Below are 18,432 nucleotides of genomic sequence, written 5' to 3' on the forward strand. Positions count from 1 at the left end.
AGGCCTGATTCATCAGTTTTACGGACCTTGGAAAGCACAAAAATTACACAAACTGGACATGGTCTCAGGCAGTTAAGTCCACATTTTGAGGTGAAAGAAGCTGTGTCGCAGAGGTCCCCTCTGGAGACCTTGTCAGATTCTGACACTTAAGCCTCCTTTCAAGATGCTCTCATAATGCACTGACAGGAAGGAAACATCATTGAAATCAATGGAATTACACTCCTCTTTCACCATCCAACATTACATTCAGAGTCAAAATCCATCAGAGCCAGAAGCTGAGGAAAAGGCACCTGCCCCAATGAGAAGATGGAGTCTGTATTGATAGGTAGAAGACTTTGCTAAGGATTCCTCCTCTTTTGGGATACACAGTCCAGTTTGCAGTGGGGATATGGAATCGGTCTATCTGGAACAAAAGCTGAAGAGATTATAGAGGTTATCTTAGGCTGAGCTGTCTTAGAGCAGGTTTGTCAAAATACAGAGACCTGCAATTCTGGTTAGTTGGGTTTTTCTGAGGGCAGCTCTGGTAATCTGAAAGATTGTACTCTACCCTCTGGGGAATGGACAGGCTGTTGGCTAAAGGTGGTGCTGTGGGTTAGCCTCTCTTTCAGGAGATTAGAACTACAAAAGATGAAGGTCTGACCAGGAGGATAAGGAACAGTGAGAAAGGCAGTACTGACGTTACTGTCCTTGCCAGATCCTGATCAAGAATCCTGGTTGCTTCTTTCTTCAGCTCCTCTTGTCATTTCAGATGGGATTCTCAGCCCTGCCCCACTGAAGTTTGGTTGCTGTATGTAGTTGTGGCCACAGATAATAGCTACAAGGCTTCACCCCAGCAGAAGCCGCAGTTCAGGAGGAGAGAGAACTTTTCTTCTTTGTGCAGGTGCTAGGTGTAAAGCAGAGTGAGGTGAAAGGTCCCATAGAAATGTCACTGTCCTTATGCTCTGTGGAGCAGAACTATATTGCAGACCTGTGTGGGAAGACAGAGGAGGTTGACGCACAGCCAAAGCATTTTTCTCATTCGAACCTTGGCTAACATTAGCATGGCTGATGAGGTGGTCTGTGATAATTGAACAGGATATCCATGAGAACACCTTGCCTCCCTTGCAGTACCGCTGCAAAACTTTAGGTTTCAAGGGCAGAGTAAACATCACCCTTTACATTTTACAAGTAGGGTGACACAGAGCCTCCAAGCAAAGGACTGAACAATCTTCATTCCCCACCTGGATTTCCTCTCATATCTCCTTGGTGCCTTGGAGAAACTACTCCATCTCACTCCCCACCCCATTTCACTGTCCGTATTGGGGAAGAAGCAGGAAAGGCTTATCCCAGAGCTGTCATATTAATTCACCCACATCCAAACCTGCCTGCTTACTGACAGGCCAGCTTCCCAGCAGGGCACTGTCAAGAGGCTGACATAGGGTTCTTGGAACCACTGCTAGCCCCGTGCCATGGAAATGACAGCCAGGGTTGTTCAGTGAAGTGTCGTGGTCCAGAGAGAGCACTGCCAACACCTCTTTCAGCTGTGCCACAGTCAGTCATGCAGATCTGCTCCAGGAGATCCTGCTCTGCTATTTAGCTGCCATTTTTTTCTTGGTATTTCCCATTTTTATGCCCTTCAGATGTGGATCAGTGATTTTCTCTCTCTTTCCCTTGCACTCTCCCTTCCTCTGTGTCACATCTCTGTCACTGTGCCTCATTTATTTGCTTCTTTTCCATTCAGTGCCTTGGCTTTTGACAGATTTTACCTCTCTCCTCATCTTTACTTTTCTGCTCTCTGCTTGGTTCCTTTGCTCTTCCCTCCCCTCTACATTCATTCCTTTCCTTCTCTGCCTTGAGCTCCATCTTCTCCCTTCCCTAGCCTTCCACCTTACTGGACCAACTACTTGCATCACCCCTTCTACCCACCCTGTGTTTCAGCCCCTTACCTCCCCTTCCCACCCCTGCAGTTGCAAATCTTGGGGCTCTACTGAGCCGGGAAGGTTGCTGTGGCAATAGCAGAGCCTACCCTCTAAGCACCTTCCCAAGCCACTGAGAATTAGTCCATGCCTTCCTTGCTTTCTCTAACTGCTAGGGAATTTGAAAATGCTTTCTCAGAAGATAACTGCCCTCGCTTTCAGGTGACACAAACTATAATAATAATAATAATAATAATAATAATAGAACAAATACAGACCTTAGCTTACCATTGAGCAGGGAGGGAGGTACTTGATGCTTAACTCTCTCTCATCACTAGGCTGAGAGATTTCATAGTGCTGGAAGGAGGTACCAGAGGAGATTTAAGGTTAACAGGCAGGTTAAAAAGGAAGTTCAGAGAGTGGATGGACTTCGGGTTGGAGCCTTGCATTATTACTCTGCTGGCTGCAAAAATCTGGGTAAACCAGCAAGGAGCAAAACCAGGTGCTGAGATAGTGACAGGGTCTCAGTCTAGTTGCCCATGGACCGATGATCTCAGCACGAAATTACTCACAATTTCTAGATGCAACCAGGAAATATCAAGGTAACCTTAGAGACCAGCAGTGGAAGGGCTTATAGTATCCCTGCCTGCAGTTTACTTGGGTTGAGGAGAAGTAGGGATACTTCCCATCACCAGAGCTGGGTGCAGCCCTGTGTTCCCATTGAGGGAATGGGGTAGGAGCTGCAGGACACAAGCTGCTGCTTCTTGTGGAAATGGCTTTAGAGACCTTGCACAACCCTGGACTCTAGGGACACTCAACAGCTGCCTGCACCAGTTCTCAGGGAAGCAAGCGTGAGCTGCAAATTAGCCTCTAGACCTTGGCTGCAACTAGAGTAGAAGCAGATGTACCCAGCCTTCATGGAGGCAGGCATTCTGAGCCACCAGAGGTTAATAACAATTCCCTGAAAATTTTTGTGGAGTCCAAAACTAAGCAAGCAAAAAATAAAAGAAGAGTGAGAAAGAAAAGGTGGGGAAGGAGAGAGATTGATAATGCAAGATTTTGTTACCTGTTCATGGTCAGCAGACCATGGGATTCAAACTCTGAAGGTGTTACTTTAAAATGATTCACACTGCAGCAGCCGTTCTTGCCTGAACTGCCCTGAACAGGGCTACACAAACCACATAGTTTGAGCCTGGATAAAATTTCTCTTTAGTCCATTGATGTCTAAGCTTGTGTTTCTGTCTAAACCCATCTGCAGCAGAAATCATGTTCTTGGAATGGATTTTCTAATCAAAGCATAGTTCAAGGTAAATTTTTTCACCTGGTTATTTTGCTGAATTTCTTAAGCATGGTCTATTTTGAGAGTCGATTAACGCTGTCAGCTTGGATACCTTCCTGCTTCATTTCCAGGATTTGTTCACTTGATCTGAATGCCTGCTGGCTGGTTCCTTCTGGAGTGACACAAGTATTTCACTCCAAAAAGGAGACTAGGTACAAATGACAGCACAGTATGTGCCAGGCTCCAGCCTGAAGCAAGAGCATAGATGTTGATCATGCCAAACTCCCAAGGCCTTCAACACAGTCCATATAGACCTTTTACCCTCAAGTGCTCTCACATACTTAGGTCATACCCCAGTACACGCACATGCACTTGACTTTAACTATAAAAGCACCACCTTGGCAAGCTGCAGCCCAGTCCTGTCTCTGAGACTTTGGTTGCATTGAATTGAAAGACAAGTGAATACATTCTGTGTCCCACAACCACCGAAGCACTGCACAGAAACCACATCACACCCAAGGCTAGTGCTTTTTGGCCAGTGACATCCACAAGCCACTCTGCTCCAGAAAGCACCAGTCCTGAACTTCGCATTAGCCTCAGGCACAAGGCTTTTCATCCTTTCACACAGATTGCAAAGGAAGCATAGGCAATACTGAGTGCCTTTCTCCCTTTAACCACTGGAGAAATAGGAGCTTCAGGGTGGTAGATAACACCATGGTTGACCACCAGCTTAACAGAAACAGGGTGACAAACAGAAGGGAGAGTCACACAACAGGTGAGAAGGATATAATGGATTTATTGAGAATTTACACTGAAAATATCTAAAGAGATCTAGCTTAGATTATCTTCTACTTTTCTTCTCAGTACATAAGTGAATAACATCCATCCATCTGGCTGATCATCATTAGCTTGTTCCATTCCAGACACCATAAAACAGAAGGGAAACATGAGAGGAGGTTGTAGAGGAAAGGATGGAAACCCTGTTGTTAGAGGATTTGAAACTGAAGAGCTGAAACCCTGCTAGTTATACTCTGGGGATCCATCCTTCATCAGCCTTCAGAGAGATGAATTAACCTTTTCTCTCTCAAGGGTATTTTACCCACCATCACCATAGTCATCCTGGGAAAAAAAGGAACTCTGTTTGTTTCCTTGCCTTGCAGACAGGTTGTGCTGAGAGGTGTCATCCTCTAGCCAGGTGTCTTCACACCATTTAACTGGGTTAAAAAAAAGCTGTTCTCTGTGCTAAATTGCTTCCTCACTTCACAAGGCGTGAAAGCCTTTTCTCTTTCTCATGTGTCCAGGCTTCACTCCTTCTGGGGAGACAGCTGGTCTTTTTTTTTTATAATGTATTCTGCTCCTTAAATGCCATCTCTGAGACAGGTTATGTAAAGCCTACAAAAACATTGAGGTGACTCAATCCTGTGAAATCAATAGGAGTCAGGTGCCTAAATTTCTTTGAGTCTGGGCTCAAATGAACTTGAATAACATCAGTAGGAACATATGTTGTGCTCTAGTCAAGAGCATGGGCTGAGATGCACCTTAATCCTAAACGTACCACAGATGATCAGTTGATTCAGCACTATTTCACCTAGCTAACAGAAGGAAAGATTTTCACACATACTTTAGTGCAGATGTCATGAGAAAGGAATGACTTGGGGTCCCTACATCTCTGCATGGAGAACATGAGTTAGGTTTTTTTCTTAATAATTGGGTATTGTATTTCTCTTGGGTTGTAAAGCAGGTTATTGGTAATTGTCACTGGTCCTGTGGATGCCAAGGCTTTGTTCAGTATTGATGCCCTCTCTGGAGCAAGATACCAGGGTGATGACTGAGTATATAGCAGCCTGATTCTTAAGATCCTGAAGGCTGACATGCTATATATACTGGTGGGCAAGAAACACCAGGAAAGGGAGAGCTATAGAGAGAGGCAGAGTATATAATATTGACAGACCTTTTAATGGAACAGTAAGATTTTTCTTGATCTGTCCACCCCAGTGTCCAAAATACAGAACTATGTGATCATTTTTCCAAGGCCAGGCAATGAGGTACACCACAAGAGACAAGTGGACAAACAACAAGCAAGGTTGAAAGCACTCAGTTCCTTTCTTTCTTGTTCTTTGCCTATATGTGGCTGCAAATACATGGAAGACCTGGAAAATATCTAGCTTTTGCATTTCTCTTTTTCTGATGTATCCACATGTGGAACATTTAGAAGGGCCTAGAGGTAATAGCAATACTTTCTTCAGTCTTTGCCACATTTTGACCCCTCTGTAAGCTGTGGGTTTAGAGATGGAAGGTAGAGAGATGGCCAGAGATTAGAAATCTTCTTGGGATCAGGGCTTCATGCAATTTCCACATTCCTGGTACCTAAGAACTAACCTCTCCCTACCTGTGTCTTAAACATTAATTTCTTATCTCCTACTATCTTAACTATGTGACAGCAAGGAAAGTCTCACTTACAGGAACAGTCTGACTGGGAAGAAACGTCCCAGAAACCTGCAGGTATGGCAGACAAGCAGATGGAGATGGTGAGAACATCATCCCTCTAGGACTGGAAAGATATTGTGGGCTGTGTAGATAGAGACATAAAAGCTTAACAGTGTGTTTCATGAAGGCAAAGCTTTGCACACTGACTTCTGTGGGTAAGTGGGGACGGTCCAAGTAAAAAAATGGACTTGTTTGACTGTGTGTGCCCTTTTATACATCCACATATCTGTGTATCCACCAGCCCCAGTGATTTCAAGTCCTTCTGCCATTGAAGGATCCAGGATTTATTTCACATGAAATGAAATTGCTCTGTGTAAAATGGCAATGCATTGCATGTACACTTACAATACAATATCATGAATATGTCAATATTAAGTACCAGTGTGAGTATATTTTATACATAAATGTTTAATTTAAGAAAGTGTGTGATGGAGTACTAATATATGAAATCTACCCTTACCAAACCCAATTTCCGGCTGGGAGCTGTACATTCTATACTAACACTAGAAAAATATTAACTTTATTCCAGCCACAATACTATAACTAAGATGCCATATGTGCATGGCAGATAGATAAAACGTGTAGATTTCTTGTTTTCCACGGAGATGCTTTTGTATACATTCTGACAGGGCTGACTCGCCCTTTTAGCTTTCCAAAGAAGAAAAATTGCTTTCCAGGAGCTTCATGGTATACAGGTTATTTCTGAGCGGCTTCCTTAATTAAGGTTTATCTGCTGTGTGCATAATCCACCGATGAAGAACCCTTGTCTTTTTTTGTGTGAACAGAAGTTTCCATCTGAACAATCTGTTTCTCACCCAACCCATTATTATACAACATGACACACGTACTAGATGGATGTATTGTGCCCTACCCCAGAAGTAGCTGCAGACCAGTAATCTGAAAATAAGTAATTTCAAATGCCTAGGATGCTTCAGTGGGAAAGGACTGGATAGAAATGGGGTTCCTGAGGGCCACTATCAGCCATTGGAATTGGTACAGGCAAACTATTAGCATATTTCTTTCATCCATGACCTTAAACTCCACCACTGCCCCAGCCTTAGGTTTCTTATCTGTTTTATCTGAAATTGTGCTAAAATATTGGAGGTATTCTATTGGAAATACCCTTTAGGAAATACATTTGCAGTTGAAAACCTTGTGATCTGGCAAGGACTCAAACTGATGTCATCCCAACTGCGATAGGAGGACAATGATGTCATCGAAATAGCAAAGGAGCCTTTTAGCTCTTTAGTGCCATAGGTGTGGGTGAGGTTTCTATCTGACCTCCCTGGAGAGAAAAAGTTCTCTCTTTTTACCTGCCAGGCATAGGGCTGACTGGAAGTCACACCCCTCTGTGAGTTCATCTGTCAGAATAGTGGGAGAGATGACCCCGCAGCTTGCTGTGCCCTGGCCTCCTGGTAGAGTGTGAAGGAAAAAAGCCTCCACAGGGCTGCATAACCTGGTTAACAGGGTAACTCCTCTGGGGCTAGAGAGGCATGGATGCAGCAGGCATAATAGCTGTTTTAGTTGGTGCAGGAGATGTGTAGGATGTGAAAGCAACAAGGCCAGTGCTGAGAGAGATCTCTCTTTAGTCAATAGTTTTCAGCTCTGTCCAGGGACTAACAGTTTTGTGACACTCGTAACGGTTTTATGGGAATCAGGCATATGGGACTAGACATTTAGGGTCTTGTAGCTATGTCTAAATTGTCTTTCCAGTCTTCCAGTCCCACTGCTGCTTGAGATTAGCTACAGTCCTTAGAGAGAGAGAGAGTCAAAGCTAGGGCATCTAAATGTTAAAGAGTACTAGACAGGTTTACCTAGTCTATCTTCATGTTACTGCAGCTACAGCATAATGCAGGCATACTGAAGTTCTCCTTAGAAGATCTAGACCAGGTATTAGTAGTTATGTTGCCACAGCAACACAGGACTTCATGCAAACTGCAGAACTTGCCTAAGGAGCAGGATGGGCGAGCCTGTGCAGAGCTCTGCACTACCCTGGCTGGATCACAGCTGTTCTGTAAAAATGCTAGTTTAAAAGTACTTCCAATTTGTTTCCATCCCCTTGTGCTGAAGTGGGGCTGAAAAGTTTAGCCCAGATGCCGAATAACACATTGCAGTGTTAGCTATGCGAGAAAAAGACATACATGAATGGTTGCAGCATGCTAACGTTTGCACTGTCTTTACACATAAACATCACCTGCTGCCTGACAATCTGACACAAACACGAAAGCCCACTTTCCACACCACATCACTTAATGCACTTGGGGAAGTGTAGATGTAACTGCTCAGCTGTGCCCCCATGATAGGTACAACTGTTTTATCCCTGGGCATGGTCTGGAGCACGAAAACTCCTTGTGCTGAATTGTATGTAATAATATCAGTTGGATGTTTGTTCACAAGCTTTTTCACTCACCCCCTACGTAAGCATCTTGGTGTCTAGTCTCACTCCCAGACTTATTTCCTGCTGTATGCAGACGCATCCTCACCCTTGCACAGTGGTGTGGAGCAGCTCTTTGCCTTGATGATTTGGAGCTACTCATCCTTGGCCACCATACTCACTCAAGCTCACCATACTCATTCAAGATCACTCCTGTTTACCTGTTGCCCTGGTGGGCAACAATGCTAGGGTGGGGATCCTGTGCTCACCGGGGACCCAGGGGGAGATGGTAGGTACCACCTCTGGCATGCCAGTAGCTAAGCATTTGGTTCACTGGCACGGTTTCGGGTGCATGTGTGTGCGTGGCCCTGTCTCACTCTGGTATTTACACTCTGCAGTAGAAATTATCACTTCCCAGTTTCCCACTGTTTCACTGTTTCCCAGTGATTACTGCCAATGTGTCCAGTCCTTTCCCCCCCTCTTCAGAGGCATGGTGTTTCCAGTGCCACGTGTGTGTGCTGGAGTGGCTTTTTCTCCCTTATTCCTGCTGCACTCTTTTTGAGTCTTTCTGTAGGCTGTCCCCTCTCTCTGCTCTTTTGGTCCTGGGCCTTTCCCCATATGGCACCTCTCAGTTGCAATGGCCTAAAGAATAGTTTCGTCTTCCCATTCAGGAATAAATATTTGCTATCTTTCTCAGCCAGCTCATTTTCTTTCCTTTGTGACCTGAACCGATGTTGAAAACCAGGTGCAGACAGTAAAGAGGCCAGTGGCTCTGCTTCCCAAAGGGAATATTAATAGAACAGTGTCCTTTCATCAATATGCAGCTGAGTTGTTACTTGCCCAGGGGCTGCCAAATTACTGGGGTGAATCATGGTATGTCCTGTAGATTCAACGGGGATTTACAGGCTGAGCATTATCTGTCTGCAGCAGACCAGCATGAGGCACAGGCTCTGTTTGCTCCCATTTAAGACTAATACATGGCTTAAGTCTAAAAAACATGGGGAATGCCTAGTCTTTGTTGCAAGGCTGATTTCCCCCCAAATGTCAAAGAAATAATAATAATCTGCTGAAATTGGAAAGACGATATCTATCTGCCTATTATTCCTTCATTGAAACCATGAGTTGGAAACAGAGGCAAAGTGCTTGAAGGGCTTGCTGGGAGGGCATTTGTGAGGAGTATATCCTGTGAATAACTGTGTATGTCTGACAGCGTGCATCTGCAGTGGGGCGGGTAGCAATGCTATTCTCTGTTGGCAATCCTGAGCCAAAAAGCTATAAAGGACAAAACAGTTGGTGTCGTTAGAGTCACACACCTGTGAAACAAGGTGTCATTAAAAAGAAACAAAGACTTGAAGGCAAAGGTGGATTTGGTAAGGCTGTGAAAATCCCCCTCAGGAGAGTGTTTTGAAAATGAGTAGGGGAAAAAGTCGGTATATTCCAAAGTGGAAAATAAATCATGGCAACAGAGACAATCCAGCTGCTGAAAGCATTTTCATGCAGCCAAGGTGTTTTCAGCATTGCTGACAGAGGTGCTTTAAATTCCTTTTACAAACCCCTTGTGTCTGTCCAGCCCTTGGTTGAAATTAGAGCCACCTGGCTTCAAAACCATACCAAATGTGTATGAGCTACTTTGAAACTTGTCACTGGTTAGCAGGATGAACAGGTGAAACATTTCCAATGAAATCAGAAATTGGGCAGCAGCTGGAGAAGTCTTAACTTATCTCCCTGTTTTCTCTTCTGCCCTCCTCCCTTATTCTTCTTCAAAGGTTGAAAAAAATGAGGACGGGGACCAAAAGATCGAACAAGATGGCATCAAACCAGAAGATAAAGCCCATAAGGCAGCCACCAAAATCCAGGCCAGCTTCCGTGGACACATAACAAGGAAAAAGCTCAAGGGGGAGAAGAAGGGAGATGCCCCAGCATCTGAAACTGATGCTGCTGACAAGAAGGAGGAAGGCCCTGCTGGTGGAGCGGCTGAGAACAAAGAGAGCGAGGCTCCCACTGCCACAGAAGTGGCCGCTGCTGACAGTGCCCAGCTGGAGGAGGGCAGCAAAGACAGCAGCGCACCAGCAGAGGAGAAAAAGGGAGATGGAGCTGCCAACACGGGCTCAGAGCAGCCAGCCCCGCAGGCTGCCACTCCTGCTGCCTCCTCAGAGGAAAAGCCCACTGCTGCTGCTGCTGCCGAAACGGAAAGTGCCACTAAAGCTTCCACTGATAACTCGCCGTCCTTGAAGGCTGACGAAGCCCAAGACAAAGAGGAGCCTAAACAAGCCGACGTGCCTGCTGCTGACACCACTGCCACCACCACCCCTGCCGCAGCGGATGCTACTGCCAAGGCAACAGCGCAACCCCAAATGGAGACAGTGGAGAGCAGCCAAACCGAAGAGAAGACAGGTGAGTGAATCCTTAGCTAGAGAATGGGACTTTCAAAAAATGGATGCATCCCTTGATCTCTTGGGGACACATCTGCGGTTGGACAGCAAGAGCTGGTGCGCGGGTTAGACTGAAAGCTAATGAGGGAATCCCCTTGCTGGGTTTTAGGGGTGGCAGGAGTTGCATGTTCTTGCTTAACAGCCTTTTCCCTGCTTCATGGAATTTTTCGGAAACACTGCACCTCCTCTCGAGGCTCCCGTTCCTTGAGGTGAAGGTGTCATTCAGCTGCTGGTGGGAGAGTGTCAGCCAGCTAGGAAGTTTGGAAGAACCTGGGAGATCTTCCCAAGCTCAAGTATGTGCTAAAGGGGAATATGAACCTTCCCAGTCACACTAGCAAAGATGGCTCCAGTGGGCAACAAAACAGTCTGAGCTGATACCAGCTCACTGGAGGCTGCCAGCTGGAGCTGAAAATCTCACAAGGCAAAACCACTTTCATACTGCAGCAGGACATTCAGCCTTGCTAGTGGGATGGTCAAGAAGGGGCCCAGTGGAACTTGTTTTCCATCTGCTTGTGAATAGATGAGATTCCTGGTACAACCATATCCTAGTCAGGAACATCTTGTAATCAACATTGCTTATACTTTCATCCACACCAATACTTCTAGTCTGTACTTGGAGTAGCCCACAACAGCCATACCTGCGTAGAGCTTTTAGTTGTGTCAGCTGAGTCAGCCCCACATGGTAAGAGGATCAGGTCAGGAGAGGGAAGATTAAAGGCCCTGACAGCTCAGAGAATAAGGACAGAAGAGAGAGTTGAATGCAAACTGTAGCTCTAGGAGGTGTTTTCAATTCTTTGCTCTTCACTGAGTGTGATGCTGCCCAAATAGTTCCCCTGGGAAGAGGTGAAAACTTTTGAGAGGCAAAAGATAGCATTTTTGACAGAGGCATAGTGTTTCCAAACTATAAAGAAGAGCTGGTTTTGAATTTTGATCCTGAGCTGGGTAGAAAATGCATCAAAGACCTGACAATACTTTTGCTCTTGTTCTTTACTTCCTTACATTATCAAAGAAAGAGAACATAAATAAATAAAAAAAAAAAAGAGTAACATCAGAGGTAGGCATCACATGAAATGCAGTCAAGAGGCAGTGCCAAGCATAACTGTCCTCCACGTTTGTAAGAAACTTAGTTGTACAGAGCATTCAATATTCATTAGCTTGTTGGGGCAAAAATGCGGCATATGACCTCGATATCCATAATCATCCTGATATAAATGTTACAGAGCCTCAGCATCCAATCTTGCACTTAGTATGTTTCTCCACCATTTCATTTAGTCCACTACTTCTCTTCTACAAACAATTCCTACTCTCTAATTAGACTTTCAACTTCATAGTTAACTTAGGACTTCAAGTGACTCTTCCTGCTGAACAAAATGAATATATAAGAAAGAATACATACCCAAAATGACAGATAAGTACTTCGAGAGGAGCTCATGCAGAACGTTTCTGATTTAAGGTGTGGACAAGGGGAGCAGCATTTAAGAGTGTGAGTTTAAACTGAATGCACACAACAACAGAAGTTTGCTGATTTAACCTCCTTTCATTTAAACATTTCTGGGGATAAGTCTTGAAATTGTATCATCCAAGTTGGCTCTGTGTTATCCAGATCTCTAGTCCTTTGTTCTTACTTTGTGTGATGAGTTGAGTGGCAAAATAAATGTCATGTGGTTTGTGAAATCTTATTTGGTATGTTGCATGCTGTACTTGTGTACTTGGGCAAAGTTATGAAAATCAAGAGTGAAAATGGGCCAGAGTGAATCAGTATTCTGGGGTCCTTTATATATGGGATGAATGCTAATTAACTCTTATTTAAGACTTGGGATGTCTTCTTCCTAAACAGAAATAGTGATTCTACTTTGAATTAACATTCCGGTTTTATTCAGATTAATCTGAATGGATGGAAGTAGGAAATTCATAGTAACAGGCTATTACATTTGCTTAATTTTACCTGTTTTGAGTCACCAGTCATCAAAGAACACTTTATATCTATATGGCAATCTAAATTATTTGCAGATATCTTCCCTATGCTCTTGTTGGATTTAACATCATTTAAAGTGGCTGACCATTCATGGCCATATCATTTGAAGTGGCCATTCAAATGCATGATTTTATATGCATTTGCACATAATCTTATTCCTTATGTAAATATCTAGCCAACAGAGTAAGTTGGTAAATCTACAATCAAATATATATTTTAAAATGAGTTTTCAGCGATTGTTTGAGTGTTCAAGGCCAGTATGTGCATCTATTTATACTTATTCAGTATGCATGTAGTAGTACTCAAGCTTACCAATGTTTGCAGAAAGCAAACACGGAAGGTGCGTGGCCACAGTCAAACTGATAGTCTCTTTAAAATGTTAATGAATATAGACTTTTTTTTTCCTAAACTCCCATTCCAGTATGATATCAGCCTTCCAGTCACAAACTTGAACAGCTGGGTAAGTGTCCCCTGAGCCATACAAGAAAGAAATGCAAAAAAGATTGAATAGGCCTTCTTGTCCATCTCTCTGAGGATGCTGGGTTGTGTTCTGCAATACACTGTATAGCACAATACCCAGAATTGTAAGAAGCTGCTTTCTCCTTAAAGAATATCCCACAAAGGAGTGTCATCACAGCACAGAATTTCCCACAGGCAGTAAATATTTCCTGACAGAAAGCCTATGTTCTTTTTCCAGTCTTCATCTTATTACTTAGTCTTTCCACAGGCTTAAAGACGTTTGCCATGTCTAAACCCTTCTACCAGTTATCACTCAGAAAACATAGCAGTGGTGGTTGCTGGCATGGCTGCGATGGTTTGGTCATTTGTGAAAGAGGGAGGCCTACCAAACATCTGCCACTCCAGTACTCCTCCAGCCTGGGGCCAGATCCTCTTTCAGCTTCATCAGTCCTCTTCTCCCAAAAGTCATCCCCTTGGCTTTCAAAGGTCATCTCTTATCGTTTCTGTGATCGAAGACTGGCAAAATAGTATGTGGTGTCAGGCTGCCAAAAATAAATCAAATTGGCTCCTAGCCAGTGTCATTGGTTGGCTTGTTGCCATGGCATGCTTGGCTGCTACTACTATGAGGCGTGCCGACCATGCTACTTTTGTGTGGTGATATTCATCTGCCTTGAATTTTACTACAATGTCTACATTGTGTTATCTGTGGATATCTTCCCTGGTGCAAACACAACCAAAAGGCAAAGGCATTTTACTTATATCCAGAAGAGATTTTTGACTTCATCTAAGGACAAGACAAAAAAGAAAGGAAGAGGGGAAAGGCATAACTAACTAGATAAGGAGAACTGCGTGATTTTCAGTGCTTAATATTTAATGTTTCTGGAGTGGGACAGAGGCTTGGTGATTCTTCATACCATTTGCTAATTCCCTGGTAGTCCTCATCTCTCTTTGTTATTCAGTTCCACATACCCTACCTGTCGATTGGTAATGGATTAGGAAATAGCTTCAAACGACAGCCATGTATCTAATATTAGTTGATCTGGGACCCCAGGCATTTCCATTTGTATAGTAGGGTAGTTTCTAAGCAATCCTTCATGTACTAAAAAGCATATAGAAAAAGTAGATCTATTCTGACTTGGGTAAGCCATGAAATAAGTCATGGGGCTTTGTTCAGTGGCAATGAACAATGGGATCGATGTAAGAAGTATAATCTATTAGTTTTCTTCACTCTTCTTTGGTGGGTGACTTGCATGCCAAGAAGATGTTCTAATCTGAGCATCTTGCCAAGATTTTGTTTGTAGGCTTTCTTGTTATGATCCAGCTTTTGCCTCTTTGGTGTTGGTATTATACTTAGAGAGGCTCCCTTGGATGCCAAGATACTCAAGAATTCAAAATTCAAAAGTGGTAGGAGGGAATTTATACGTTACTTATGGATGAGGAAGTGAGACTTATTCTAATCTAGGTTGCATTGGCTTAAATACAGAGATTGTCCATCAAAGGCACTGTAGAGTCTACATTAAAGCAGCTTTAAAGCAAGATCAGTCTCCAGCACAGCAGACTATAGAGGAAAATGAGCTACTGTATGTCTTACGGGGGGGGGGGGGGGGGGGGGGGGAGGAGGAGAATGTCACACAATGTTAGATTCTTTTTATACTTTCCTAGGTTTTTGAGTCTAGCCTCCAAATCTGGCTAGCTCTCACATCAAAAGCACTCTCTGATTGTCAGGTAAGTATACAACAAAGCACGGAAATGTGAAAGAGTAAATTGTGCCTAAGGAAACAAATGGATCTTCTTTTGTTGGGGAATGAAGAATGCTTTCTCTGGCTTGATGAAATAGCTTTACAATGGAGCAGTTTCACAGCTGAAATGAAAAATCAGCCAGATGACAATTGCTTTGCATGTAAGCAGGCCAGCAATTCCCCCAAGGCCCTATATCGTGCAAGCAAGGAGCGCTGTGGGGCACCATCTTTTCTACACTTCCTCAGAGGGAGCAAGTCCCTATAGATCCTTTTTCATCATTTAGGGTTGAATCAGTTCTTTGTTGTCAGTTCAATCTGTGTATTGATGGAAGGACAATACTTGCTGCACCTAGGGAGCACTGGCTATATAAAGATTTGGAAAAGGAGACTGTCTATTGTCATATACCAGCTAGAAAGTACAGTATAGCCTGCACTATACAAGAGGATTGCAGTTGTATAACTGAAATTTTACTATTGGCCTATGGGTCTTGGCATGAGGCAGAACATCCTCACTGCCATTCCCGTTTCACGGGAGCTTATCTCTGCTGTTACACCTGGCAGCTGAGGAAAGCAATGCAAATACAGTAGTCTTCCTATGACTGCCCCAGATGGAACAACTCTAAGCAAGCGTGCCAGCATTTTCTTGTCTGTAGTACTACTTAGGCAACAAAGTAAGAATATAAATGCAATTTAGGTCACTTGCAACACACTAAAAGATGTCAAAGTATGTGCCCAGTCCTCAATTGTTCTGAAATTTTTAATCTTGCATTGTGTTTACATGGGTATAAGAACGACATTTCTATTTCACAGGCTGCTTTGCATTGCTGCAAATATCATGGTGAGGGAAGTGGAATGTCAGTTTTCCAGAGAACAGAAAACACTGCCTCCTGCAGGTGCAGGATTTCCTCCCTGTTGCAGTGAATTTCTGTCTCTGGTTCTATGTGTGCCTGAGGTCTACTCTTTTCTAATAAGATGCAGCTTGCCTCACATAGGTGTGAACTGCACTGGTGAACTGGCTAGTCGTGAAGCAGAAACTGACCTCATTTAATGAAATCTTAGGTGGCACCAAGCATATTTACCAATGACAAGGTGTGGGCTGATTCTGGAAAAGACCTCTTGAAGAGTGCAGGTTAACCATGGTTTTGCACCAAGGAGGTACCAGCTCTTTTGAGACCTCTGTAAGAAAGGTGTGGACATTCAAGGCTGGTTAACTGGTTTATTTTGTGAAGGATGGGAATTATAGGAAGGGTAACACCAGTATTTCACCCCTTCTGATGCTAGGAACAACAGCTGTTGCAGTATTGGCTGAGTCCTTGTTGATCATGGCATGCTGCACAGAGTTCCTGTTCATGGGGAAGCTTGCCAGCCTCACTCTTCTTCACATCTTTACAACATTCTTCCAACAGAACAAAGCTCTCAGTCTCAAACCTGTACACTACTAAACTTTCTAGATGGTATACCAAGGTTTGCTGAGAGTGTTGCGCTATTGCACATCTCCATAGGAAGGAGCTCGCACAAGCAGTACGTACAGGTGGCATTGTTTAAGGTTGCCCGTTCTAATGTGCTCATGTTGCATAGTGATCACTTACGCTAACGCACAGCTCTGTACAGCTACAGCTGATGGTTAAACTCCACCTACATTTTGTTCTAAGTCTCAGTTTCCTCACTACAATGCTTTCCACAGTGGTCTTCTAGAACTGCACTCAGATAGTCTTCAGAAAATGCTCTGAAATCCCAACAAGGAAGGAAGGCTTTCAGCCATTAATAACTAAATTCTCTGCTGAGAAGTGCCCAGAGAGCAGACCAGTAGACAGAATATACAGATGGACAATGAAATTTAAGTGGCAGATGTTTGCTCTAGCTGCCAGAATACTCTGCACCACCACCAATGTAATCTCTTTAGACTAGGATCAAGTAGGTTGAAGTTTTCAGATAGATATAAGCTTGCAGAGTATCAGCTGGGATTTACAGCTCTAAGGAGCAGGCACATTAAAGGCAGCAGTACTGACTGTGGTACAGATGACTACTACGTGCAGAGGAAAGGGATGGGGGAAGCTCAACAGTTCTGTGTGATCAGATTATATAGACATTTCTTGAGAGCTGTGTAAGAGGTGCATTAATACTGGGTTATCAGTGGCAGTGCAGTGATTGCTTCCAATCTCTGCGGTGACTCCATGGACTCTGGCAAGGTGAAGTTGTACTCCCAAGGGTCTATGCAAATAACAGGTAATTGCCAAGCCAGGTCAGACCTAACATCCATTTATTGTACTTTGCGCATGGCTAATGCCAAATGCTGTTATAGGCAGAATGGGGGTAAATTGCCTTTCTGTTACTAGAACTCATTCCTGTCCTCTGCTGCCTTGGATTTGGCTTAATGGTTAAAGCATGATGTTTTTCTCTTTTGATACTAACTATAACTGTATATAACTATATGCTCTTTATGGCATATATATATATATGTACAATATCCAATTGACTGTCAACAGCTTCCTGAATTCCAACTAATTATACAGTAGCTAGAAAGTTCAGCAATGAATTGGCCATCATTGCCTTAAATGTCTTTCTGTACTTGTGTTATATCACAGAAAGAGCAAAAGCTTCTGATAGCCCTACTTTATGACTTTCCTTATTGCATATAGCATCATATAATATGCACAAATGCATGGAGGGCATAGTACACTAGCTCTTGCTGCTTATCTCTTTACTGACTAAAACACAACAGTTTCAATTGCTTTTAATATGAAATTATTCCCATGCTTTCTAGTATCTCTGTTGCTTTTCTCTGCTCTTCCTTTAAATCTGCAAATGTCCTTTATGAGGTGGGGTGACAAACCCTGGACAGCAGTCCAGAAAAGGCTGTGCTTGTATATGCATATTTCTAGAAAGACAGTATTGCTTCTGTTTTGCTCCTGATCCCAGTCCTTAAGCACACTGACAGTTTTGCTTTTTGAAGACATCTGCCCAATGAGCACTGCAATGATGTCCAGGTCTATCGTGGACCTGGGATTTCTCGTCTTTGTAAAGGCACTGTGCAAATATTTTATTCATCTGTATGATGGACTGTGAGATTGGGCAGGGGCCAAGAAAACCAAAGAAAATATAGGCAGTGACAGGAGGCTTGCAAGTCAAGCCACTGACATCAGCTTTGTGGGGTAGGTTCCACCTCCAGTTCTGGATCTCCAGTAGATCAATGGAAGGCCAACTTATGCAAGATCAATTTGAACAGGTCTCTAGCCACAATATATTTCCAAGTTTTAAGTTCATGCTGCAAGTCTGACTTCAAGGAAGGCTTCCTCATTTCCTAGCTTTCCTCTCTGTTGGTATTGAATGTGTTTCAGGCAGAAAATAAAGGAGACACCTAATGATAATGCATGGCAAAACCTGAGTAATGGAGAGTGCTGCTATCGTGTGCTTAGCTGTTCTCTAAAGGGGAGTCTGGTCTGGTTCTGTGCACTACTAGAACTACTACTTCTGTGCACTACTACAACTTTCTGCTTAGCCTTTATTTCCTGCTAAAGGCACCCTTTGCATATCCTTTAGCTACAATGGCCTGTACCATATAAAGAGCTTTGGCTTTATCATCACTGATAAAGATCAGTGATCTTTAAATCATCTTTAAAAATCATCAATGTGAGCTTTTGAAATGTTTCTGTTTTCTTTCCATGTCCTTAGTTACATTAATGTCAGCGTGGGACACTGGAACAGGTGCCGAAAATGTCAGCTGAAGCCCTGGCAGATAGGAGCCCGTGTTGGACACCCACCTTTTGCAGGGCTGCAGAGTAGTCAGGAAAA

The 18,432-nt window shown here is 43.5% G+C and overlaps 1 protein-coding gene across 1 annotated transcript in view; it reads left to right on the forward strand.

Moving 5' to 3' along the window:
* The window catches only part of GAP43 (growth associated protein 43), a 60,636-nt gene that overhangs the window by 20,586 nt on the left and 21,618 nt on the right, over window positions 1–18,432 (forward strand). Inside the window, exon 2 of the mRNA XM_009556977.2 lies at window positions 9,802–10,429. Within this exon, the coding sequence (XP_009555272.2) occupies window positions 9,802–10,429 (628 nt within the window). The remainder of the gene's footprint in view (window positions 1–9,801; window positions 10,430–18,432) is intronic.

Source organism: Cuculus canorus, chromosome 1, assembly GCF_017976375.1.
Source record: "Cuculus canorus isolate bCucCan1 chromosome 1, bCucCan1.pri, whole genome shotgun sequence".
Classification (NCBI taxonomy): Eukaryota; Metazoa; Chordata; class Aves; order Cuculiformes; family Cuculidae; genus Cuculus; species Cuculus canorus.